The sequence below is a fragment of the Cotesia typhae genome, unplaced genomic scaffold (genome assembly GCF_013202065.1).
Source record: "Cotesia typhae breed Kobodo isofemale line unplaced genomic scaffold, CoteBio_Ctyphae contig_23, whole genome shotgun sequence".
Classification (NCBI taxonomy): domain Eukaryota; kingdom Metazoa; phylum Arthropoda; class Insecta; order Hymenoptera; family Braconidae; genus Cotesia; species Cotesia typhae.
The window spans coordinates 453048-464574 of record NW_027423729.1 but is presented as its reverse complement, the minus strand read 5'-3'; the positions used below and the strand labels follow the sequence as shown (position 1 = coordinate 464574).

The 11527-nt window shown below is 28.4% G+C and overlaps 1 protein-coding gene across 2 annotated transcripts; it reads right to left on the bottom strand.

Moving 5' to 3' along the window:
• Positions 1-7505: 7505 nt before the first annotated feature.
• Crk (Crk proto-oncogene, adaptor protein) lies at positions 7506-10867 on the bottom strand. Of its 2 annotated transcripts, XM_074239011.1 has the most exons (4): positions 10403-10867; positions 9976-10331; positions 9404-9543; positions 7506-9322 (listed from the first exon to the last, which is right to left on the bottom strand). In XM_074239011.1, the coding sequence occupies exons 1-4, from the start codon at positions 10435-10437 to the stop codon at positions 9026-9028; spliced, it is 828 nt and encodes a 275-aa protein (XP_074095112.1). In that variant the 5' UTR covers positions 10438-10867; the 3' UTR covers positions 7506-9025. The 2 variants fall into 2 exon arrangements, with proteins under 2 accessions (XP_074095112.1, XP_074095111.1); XM_074239010.1 differs by having other exon boundaries at positions 7508-9543; positions 10403-10865.
• Between the last annotated feature and the right edge of the window lie 660 nt (positions 10868-11527).

The following is an 11527-nucleotide window of genomic DNA, read 5'->3' as shown; positions in this document are numbered from 1 at the left end:
TCGAGTGAAACTTTTACGTTACGCAGCACCAACAGCAACACCAACAACTGCATCAGTGCCACCAGTCCTAACATCACCATCACCATCACCATCAGGATAAACAGGAGCTAAACCAAGAAAAGAAGTCAACGAAATACCAGTTTAGCTGTTTATACGCCTTTTTTATTATTATTTTTATTTTATTTATCAAATTAACTGTTCATTTGATTTTTACTAATTTTCACCGATTGAAATCTATAATGCATTTACATATCTTCTTTACTAAGAGAATTTTTTAAAAAATTGCATTCAAAATTTGTGAATAAAAAAAATAAATACAACAATTGAGTATTTTGAAATGAATGATTAATTGTCGGTCATCAAATTGTCATATTGGTACATTAATAAAAGACTTTAAAGGTATGTCGAAGGATTATAAAAATATTTTCACAAAATTTGTGGTGTTATTATTATTATTATTATTATTATTATTATTATTATTACCGCCATAATGATAATAATAAAGGATCTTGTTTTGTATAAAAAATTTTTTCTTAAAACCCGAATCTCCCTCGTTTACATAGCTTCTTTATAAGTAAAGTAATACGTGGTAATGGAAAAAAAAATATTAGTAACATCAGTTGGAGTAATTGTGGCTGTAGTAATAGTAGTAATAGCAGTAGTTGAGGTTGTAGGCGTCCTACGAAAATTGAAAAGCACCGGTATCTGCACACCCGATAAGTAGTAGATACGTATTACGGTACCCGCGTGTACGTGTAAGTATGGAAGAAAAGACTCAAGGAAGCGTATTCGAATCAACCCGTGCTCTGCTCAGGGGTTTTATATTCCTCAAAATATCGATTGCTATTTGTATCGATGTTACCCGTCTATTATTCTCATGATAATCTTCACACAAATATTACTTCTTACCAAATAACTAAATTTCATCTATATACTATTATTATTATTTTTATTCTATATTATATTTATTTCAAATGAGTGATATTTAACCAATCAATACTCTTGTTTGTAGATTTATTATTTAATTAATATTTATCTTGTCTTGTATTGATATAAAAAAAAAAAAAAAAAAACGTTTAAATGGACTGAATTTTTTTTATAAAAAAATAAATTAGTCGCTGAGATGCATCTGATGGTTGGTTAACGGGCTTATGCATAAGTGAATCGTACTAGAGAGATGGTCATTCAATGAAATACTGATCAAGCTAATTTTAATTCACTTAAACATTAATGTAGAGCAAAAATATATTTATCATGCATATAAATATAAATATCCATCTTTTGGTACGGAAATAAAATAATTCGTCAATATTTTTTTATCTTTTTGTAGACAAAAATAAATTTTCAATAAAATTCTGCCCGGTCGAGAGAGATTGAACGAGTGATAAAAATAACAATATGTTATTATCGAAATAAATAATAGACGTGAAGTATTAATGGGCACGTGAGTGATTAGTAATTTATCTGATGAGTCAACTAAATAATTGATATTGATAATAATTTTTTTTTTTAACTTATTTTTTTTTTTTTTTGTCAGTCGTGAGGGCATCTAAACTAATAATGATGGGCCGGGTGCATTATTTTTTTTGTTACCTAGAAATAATCAAGGCGTGGCGAACGAAATATCGTCTCGTTAATCTTTTTATTATCGTTGTTTGGTCCTACCCCTCCCCCTCCCCCTACATTCGATGTGTTGATTGATTGTCATGAGCTTTTACAATAATTGCCCTTACTAACGATTATCATTGAGGATAATAAATAAACAATTTATTGGTTTGACTAATAATTAACCGTCATATCTCCTACTGAATTATATATCACGGATTATTACCTATTATATTAACTGATGAATTTCGGGGTAATTTAAGTGCTTAATAATAATTATAATAATAATAATTATAATTATAATAAAAACACTCGGAAAAAATCAATAATATTAATTTTGAATGATAAAAATTTATACGTCATTTTCTTCACGTTAGGATGGAATTTTTGAGATATAATAATATTGACTTGCAATCTACGATCGTTACGTGACGCCCATAGTTTAACTATTTTAGAATCTTGATCGAAGTTTAGTCAAATTTCGGTGGAATTCAAACATTGTCCTTCGCGGGAAAACTTTAGTTATGCAGTAAAGGAAAAAAATCATCATCACAAAATTTATTATTGCCAAGAAAAAATTTTAGAAAAAAGCTCACTACTAAATTTTTTTAAAAAATCGACTGACACTGATCTCAAGCATTTTTTATAATATAATCAATTAAACTCAAACAAGTAAATAAATATATTAATTAGCTGAGAATAAATAATCCCGGTCACCTATTTATAATTGCTAAACATAAAGGCAGTTAACAAGTACCGTTGTAAAGATACTAATGTAAATTCCGGTGATTTTCATTCTACCGAAAAAATCCAACAATAAATTAGCTTTAACGTAGTACCAAAAAAATAAACGTATTCGGACAAACAAAATGAAAGCAAGTGAACCCGGGACAGCCTAGCTTAAAAAAATGCTGAAAAAAAAATAATACCAGCAGTACATAGTACAAAGTACAGCGAGCAGAGTACAGAGTACGGAAGTACGCACAGGAAAAGGACAAGTCTATTATTTTTCAAATCACGTAGCCGCGACTGTCGTCACTGCGCTTATCAAGTCGCTCGCGGTGGTCCTGGGAAATATTTTTCCACTGTGCTTTTATCAACTTACTCACGGAGTTACCGTTCTCCATTACTCCTGGTCGCGAGAAAAGCGACTGGAGACTGGAGACAGACAAGTTTTGTAAAAACACCAACTACTAGTTCTCGTATACAGAATAAAAGTGCAAGAGTACTAGAGTTGAATTTAAGTGTGAACACCCAACAAAAAGTTTATCTTTTCCCTTACTTCCTTTACTATGAATCGTATTTCGTATTCGATCTGTATCTTTATGTTCATTTATATCCTAGAGATACATTTACACCATTTAAATAAAAAATGTTTTCCAAATTTATAAATTAATTTTTAGGTAAAAATTTGATTAGTTTTTTATCAAACTTAAATATAGTTAATATTATGTCACTCAATAAAATAAATATTATATAAAATTTTGTGTGAAAAAATTAATGGTGATCATGTGCGGGGCTCGAACCTGCGCCCGACAGTTTGTGTTACAGCTAGTAGACTAACAATCGTGGGCTTATCCCATACATATTAAGTCAGCGTAGTAAATAGATCCAGCTTTGTAGGAACATTTACAACAGAATTTTCCATGAAACAGTGTAATAAAGAGCTATCTCATATATATTTTATAAATATCCATGCATATGTCGATAGTTTCTTCCGAGCTCCTTTATCTTTTATGTAATCCAGTCGAACATGAATACTGTATATTGTATATTGTATATAAATGTATAGAGATGTACAAGTATATTGATTTGTTGTTTCTTTCTTGATACAATGACGCGTGGAAGCGCGAAAGATTCTAAGGCCTTGTAAAGATATTAGATGAAGGAAGCAAGGAAACCCCATCAGCAAGGTGCCCGTAAATTCTTCGGGACTACCGCCGAAACTCTACTATCTTTTGCTCTCTTTAACTTTAGCTTCTTTGTATTATATTTACTTTTTCGTTGAGCTGTAAGGCAAAAAAGAAGAGAAGATATAAGATAGAAAAAGTTGAGCTGGTAGGAGTGTAGTGATAGTGATGGTGGTGGTGGTGGTGGTGGTGGTGCTTTGGCCTACAGTACACGAGAAAATATTGCATAGCGCGTGTCTTCAATCCGTGGCTACTATCTATTTCCTCCTTACTTGTACTTTCGTATTCTCATATTTATTATCCCCTTGCTCCTTTTTTTCTCAATCCGCTGCCTCACTTTTATTATTTTCCAGTTTCGAGTCATTTTTTTAAGCCCTTGCCAAATACACCCCGGAGTTTGTCGAGAGATCTGAATATTCACGGATACATCTCTCGAGATCTATAGAATGAAATACTGGGGATTGAGCAGACATGAAAAAAAAAAAAAAAAAAATACTATCAAATATTTACGACTGATTTTTTTTCGATGGTTTTTGAATTTTATGTAAGTTACTTCAGTACAAATGAATGAATCATTGAATGAAAAAAAAAAAAAAAAATAAATAAATAAATTTTAAATTCTAGTAATTTTTGTGTTTTAAAATAAAATAAAAAATGTGGATTATAAAAAAAAAAAAAAAAAAAAAAAAAAAAAATATTTGAGCAAAAAAAGTACCCATCAAATTTTTATCTCTCAAATCTTACGACTAGTCTGACAACCTTTCCACTCTGTACACTCCAAAACAAAAATTTATTCACGTAAAAACATTTAGTGCTTTTGAATATTTTGGGAGGAAAGTGTATGAGATAAAAGTAGAGAGTAAAGAATGTCTAGTCGCGATTGTAGAGAATTGAATAAATGAATTGAACAAAGAGACGTGTATAGAGAGCAAGTGAGTGAGTAAGTAAGTAAGTTAAGTAAGGAAGTAAGTAAGTAAGTAAAAGTCAAGACGGATTAGCATATTATTTACGTCTCGTCCGATTGTAAGGTCCGAAAACAGAGAATTGTCGTAGTAGTCCAGCTAAACTTTAAATCTTCTCTCGCTTATACTCTTCCAGAAGTTGCTGTAGTAGTAATACCAGCACCAATACCCTCACCGGTACTAGTAGCAGTACTTTACTCGCAACGACGTCTCACCTCATTAAAACGCGACGTCTGGAAATTCCCGCGGGCTTGCCTTCAACACTCACCCCCTTTTATTTTTATTTCACAGGCTACTGATTATTTTTTCTTTTCTATCTTCTTTATTATTTCCATACTTTATCCTTTCCCCTTTATTCATCACACGGGTGCATTCCTTATCTACAGTCCCGTGTTTCTGATAGGGAACCAAACCCGTACCGATTTCTGTATTTAATACAAGAAACGTCGCGACACAAAATGCGAGTAAAAAAAAATTAATAGAAAAGACCGAACGCGTCAAATTCATCGAGAGTCTAACTCATTGGCATTGTCGTATCGCCTTGAAGATATTAAAAAAAAAAAAAATGCCATCTTTACTTGATTTTTATCTTGAATGATTTTCCACTCGGATCGCGGATAATGCGAGTAATAAAATTTTTAATGAATAAACTCTATTAAAGTTTTTATAAATTAATTCTTCAGTTTATTTTATTTTATTTTTTTTTTTTTTTTTTTTTTTGAAATTAAATTCTTAGTGCGATGATAATCTATGATGCATTTCTTGAATAAAAATTTATTTTCTTGGTTTTTAAGTCTTGATTAAGAACTTTGGATCTTTAATTGGTAACTAATGTGACTTAGTTTTTAAATTATGTTATCTTCAACCGATAAAATCAAATATTTTTTTATTAAAAACAATTCTCCTACTAAAAATAATTTTTTTTTAAATTTGTATTATTGTCAATAAATTATTTCTTCGTTCAAAATTTTATCTAACCAATTCCTTCAATTAAGAAAAGCTTATTATTGAAATTAATACTAAAATTTGTAAAAAAATTTTTTTTTCTCACTTCATTCTATTCCACAGAAAATAGTAAAAATAATTAATCATTAAAATTTATCATACTTTTCTTGACTTGAAGTTAAATTCTTATTACATAGATATAAATCTCTTATCATGTTTCAGCAATAATAATAAAAATAAAAAATACGTAATCGATAATCGATTTTAGGTAAAGTGAGCCAGCTGACCGTAAAAAATAATTTTTCCTTTGATAAAAAAATAATATATTTTTGGGCGGAGTATTAAAGTATATACATCGACTTTAGAGGATGCCGTTGAAGGTGAGGTATAGCGCTACACTGGCGGTGACATTGAATCAATTGGGGGCTTTGTGATAAAGACCTGAAAAGTAAAAGTAAAAATAAAAAAGTATAAAAATAGAAAATATTAAATGAGTTAAATGTCAGCGGGTGGTTGTCGTTCCAGAAGCTACAATTAAAGATGAACAAAGCCCGGCAGTATTACGCCCATGTTCACATCTACCCCCGATGCCAGATAATTCCTAACTCTGTACTTTGTTGAGTAAGTCATTAGATATATATAGAAACTATATATTATTAAGCGTATAGCTATAGTTACTAGACCTAGAGATGGGGAGATAGGGTTCAGATAGGGACAGAAAATGCCAAGGAAAAAAAATTTAGGACCCAGTGCGTCACAAAATCGGACCCCTTTCATCAGGTTCGTGTACCGTATTTGACACACAGCCTTCCCATTACTGTACGGCACTTTCTGGTTGTAGTGATTCATTATCACCGCACTCATAAAAGGTAATTAATATTGTGCCAGACAACATAACATGCTTTAGCACTAAATTTTAAGGGAGATAAATATATTTTTATTATTTTAATTAGTGTGTTGGTATTTAAGATTCAACTTTGAAATTAAATTTACTATCTAACATTTGATAGATCAATTTAAAATTAAGTAAATCCCTTGAAAATATTAAATAGAAATATCTGTATGCTTACATGTAAATTATGAGCGCTGTAAAAAAATTTTCAAAGCACTTCGGAAGCTAAAATAAAAAATTTAATTTTCTGGAGCTCAAAATTGAAACTGTTATTTTTTGTCAATAGAATGAATTTTAAATTAAAAGTTAAATAAACGGAATTTATTAAAAATATACAAATGTATAAATCGTAATAATATTTAAAAGTTTATTATGAAATTAATTAGCGCTAGAAAAAAACTTTGCTATAGAGTCGTAACGACACGAGTTTTCGACTGAAACAACATATAATAAATATATACATAAAATACTGTAGATATATATGTAATATATAGAGCGAAATCGGAGAGTAAGTGAGTTGAAACAAGTATACTAAAATCGCGGTTCGGTAAACAACGCAATTCAATTAGAACGTCATATTAAATGATTAATGTGGGAAAGGTGGCTGGTGAAGTTACAGTAGCAAGTACTTGCATTCTGTATCCTATTGCTATTTCGAAGCGCTTGAAATTCCCGTAGGGGCCGATGAATACATAGTATAGATCTTTATCTTCATTATTGTTAACAATTTTTAATTGGTTTTTTTAAATAATAATTTTTTTATTTCTATAACTTTTGATTTCTTAGATTTAAATAGGATAATAAAAAGTTGTGAAAATCCTCACAATGGAATAATAGCTGGAGTGATAGACAAAATTTCTTCATGGATTTAAATATTATTAACGCTCAATTAAACTCACAGAAAGCTAGGAGTTTCGGGGTAATGTAATATACGGCCAGTGATAATCTATAATAGCGTAACAATTAATTCAGTCATAGGATACTCGAGTCACACTCAGATCTTTTAATAATTTATCAAGTCATCATTTTTATTTTAAAATTAAATCTCTTTCAATTATCTATTATAATTATTAATTGCTTTCATAGAATTAAATAAAACTTATTGGATATGACAATTTAAACTTCTTTAAATTTTTTTTATAACAATGGGTTGTCTATTGAAATGATTATTGAAGATGAAATTAAGTGAAAAATATATTGTTTCTATTTAAATGAATAAATGCAATTGATTTACAGTGGTATACATCTGATTGTAAATAATAATTATAACTATAGGAAGTCGATATACATTTTTTTATTCATTATAAATATTATGTTTTCACGCATTTCATTTGATTGTTATTTTATTTTGAATAACAAAAATTTAATTATCAAATCAACAATTTTTTAACCTTTTGATTTGAATTTTTAAATTTACAAAAAACCAGTTGATTATTTTTATCTTTTGATTTTTCGTTCATGATTTCGTTGTCAAAAAAAAATTTAATCTGTTAAAAAAAAAAAATTTATAAAAAAATGTTGATTTGCTTCTTTTTGATCATAAATTTTGTAACCCACATTCGATTAATTCTATAAAATTTTTTAAAGCATTTAGCCTCATCGTTACACATTAAAATAAAATTCAATTACCACAATTCATTCCTCTAATGGTAAACTATATTTTAAAATTCCAAGGTCATTTAAAATTTGATCCAGGTTACCTGGTTTATTTATTTGTCAGACATACGGGTCGTGATGTATAACTAGAAAATTAACAGCTACAATTTATATAATATAAATATGTATTACACACATGAAACGTGACAGAAAACCCGATTGAAGTGTTAATGTAAAAATATTTTTCCCATTACGTTTCAAATGTACACTAAATAAATATTAACTAAAGACACGCTTAATGTTACCATCATTTATAAGTAGTAAAATAATAAAACCATTAAAATAAAATGTTAAAAACATCCGACCCTTAAATCTTAACGAGTGCTAAAAGAATTTATAAAATTGTGTATACATCTCGTAGTTTTAAATAAATTCAAGCTAACGAGTATTTCATTGCTTATATTCATTGAATTATTTATTAAATAATGATTCGTTTATTTTTTAGTCTAAAAAAGATTTAATATCCACCGAGTAAATCAAAATCAGCTTAAAATTGGCTCTAGGTTAGAATATAGATGGAAAAAAATATTTGTGACAAAAATAATAAATTAAAAAAATTTTTTTCGAGTTATTACTTTTGAAAAAATTAGGCAATTAAATGAATTGAGCCACAAAAAATTTACTGGATTTTCTAACCAGTCACCACTAAATATTTTTGTCAGACTTAATTAATTAATTATTAATGTCTAAAATAATATCTAAAATGGATAATTAAAAAATATTATTGTAATATCCTGCACGTAAAAAATTATTTGCTGCCATGGAATTTCTGTACACTATTATTTAAAGAATCCATGTTTACAAATGCTATCATATTAAATAATAGTAATATATAATATCTATAATAAATGGTACATGTGAATTGGTATACGCATTAGCTAATGGCAATATGAAATGATAAAGTTATTTTTATACATCACTTAACTCTTTGATTGGTAACAACCTCAAGAAATAATAGCATGGAAGAACATATATATTTCATTTATAATAATAATATATTTATCGTAATAATTATTTATATATGTAATTATATATATTCTATATTATATATTCTCTCATACGTCTTTATTTTCTTCATTAGGCTCATTCTCAACAAATTCAACGTGTGTAAAAGGAAAATGACCAGTCTTACCATGCAACTCACCCTCCCACTGTCCGTTAATATTCGTTTTAGTCACTTTAATAATATCACCTACTTCTAATTTCAATGCGGTTTTGTCGTATGCATTCGGTACTCGTGCTTGTTTAACTTTTGCGAATGCCGGTAATGTTCTTTGTATATTTGAACGACGTATCACTTGCTGTTGCTGGGTTGTTGTTACTACTGGCGAATCCTGACTAACCGGTGCCTGCTGTAATATCGCTTGTGATGAAAGATTTATAGAATTTGAAGTAGAACCACCACCGCTACCTATCTCTTGCACTCCACTTACTGCACTATCGACTGCATTAGCCGGATTTTCTTCCTCGTATTTTTGAACATAAGGTACTGGGATTGATCCTTTTTGTCCTACGTTGTTTTTTGCTGTCCACCATTGCTCTTCATCCTTTGATATTATTGTCAATATTTCCCCTGTGAAATTTTTCATTTATTAATTATTACAATAAAAAAATTTTTAATTAAATTTTTTTATAATAATTTTATTGCCATAAAATTAAAAAAAAATTTTTTATCTCTGTCAACTTCAGTGTCATTTATATTCATAGGTAAATGTGCTTTTGTAATTTTAATTTCAATAATCATGATTCTGAATAAATAATTCAAACAATCAATAACGTTATCTATGTTAGCGATTGTGATAATTTGCATAATTCAAAGAATATCTTAATAGTTACTCGAAAAAAAAAATTTCTGTTTATTTAAAATATAAAAGAAACTAATCAACAGTTACTCTGTCTTCCTGACATCAATTAAACTTAATAAAAAAAATATAATAATTATATATAAACAAGTAAATTGAAATAATAATAATAAAAAAAAAAAAAAAAAAAAAAAAATATATACCTTTTCTAAATGGTAAGTCATCTTGATCATTGCCCTCAAAATCATACTTAGCAATAACTTTTTGTAATTTTTTCGGCGCTGGCCTGATGAGCGGCGTCGTGTCTAAGTAATGTAACTTATAAAACGCCAGTAAGTTTGGAATATCTGGGAATATTTGATCTCCAATACGATAAAGTATTTGATCAGCTTGTTGAATTTTATTAATAATATAATGACTAACTTTACTATCTTCTCTAACACACAGCACAAAATCACCGTGTATTGATGTGCTGTCTCTTACTAAAAAAACTCCACCTTCTTTTTCACCCATTAGTAAATCCGATGCATCTTGCCGTGACATTGCACCAAAGTACCAGCTAAAATATCAAATCATCAACAATAAATAACATATGTACGCAAATAAACAATAAATAAATACAATAATTACCTAGATTTATCATATTGATCAAAAGTAGCAGCCATCGTTACTATTACTTATTATAAATAAAAACAATTACACTGGATCGGTTTTAAATAATCAATAACCGACCTCCGATAAATATTAATTAACAACTAACTCATTATCAATGATTACACTGTTTGCAAATATTTAATTGTTGGTTATTCATTGCACGTTGCATTTAAAATCTTTATTATACTATTTTAATAATAATTCAAGTGTGTAACTAAAAAATTTTTTATAAATTTATAACAGTAATTGCTGATTAAAATCTTTAAATATGTGGCACTGATGTAAAAAAATTACGATTATGATCAATGGACTTTTTATGGTGTGCTCCCGATGAAGATCACAAGTTCTCAACTGCAATTATTCAATTTACTTGGTTAATAATTGTCATTAACTATTTTTCTCACGAGCACTATTGTTTGTTACACAGCAGTTCCAGGGTAGCCAGATTTTTTTTTCCGAAGTAGCCAAGGTACGGCGCTGTGTTTCTTATGACCGTAACGTGGCGCTAGTAGTACTTCAAGTAAGCGCCAATATTTAAATAACACTGAAGTTGACAGATGTTAAAAATTTTTTTATTGTAATTGATTTGTTAAAAAAATTTTTTTAATTAAAAATTTTAATAATATTAATAATTTATAATTTTAACTGTTAAAAAAAGGACTAATATTTTAATGATTTCATAAATTTATTAAAAATTTTAAAACGGTAAAAAAGAACTTGCGAAAAAACATACAGTGAAACTAGTGGCTAGAGTTGATACGACTGGCATCAACGGAAATGAACAAGTCGCCATTTTTGTTGCGCATGCGAATCAGCGCGAAAACGTGGGAAACTTAAATTTAAATATTTGAGTAAAAAAATGACATTAAAGTTAACAGTCTTGGCGAGTTTTTAATTTTTTTTTTTTTTTTGAAAAAAAATTTGTTTTGAAAAATTAATTAAAAAAAAATTGCATTTTTAAATTATTAAATATGTGCTACATTAATTTTTATGAAACTTCTAGATTTGATATATTATAATTTGACAAAATCAAAGTGATAATAATTATTAACAAAATTAACGACAAAAAGATAATTGGACAATTTTTTTTCAATTAAAAAT

Coding starts and splice junctions, on each gene's coding strand:
- Crk (XM_074239010.1), bottom strand. CDS start 10,437: ATGGCTGCTACTTTTGATCAATATGATAAATCTAG. Junction 10,332..10,402: donor GATCAATATGATAAATCTAG/GTAATTATTGTA, acceptor TTGATATTTTAG/CTGGTACTTTGGTGCAATGT. Junction 9,544..9,975: donor TGACTTACCATTTAGAAAAG/GTATATATTTTT, acceptor AAAATTTCACAG/GGGAAATATTGACAATAATA.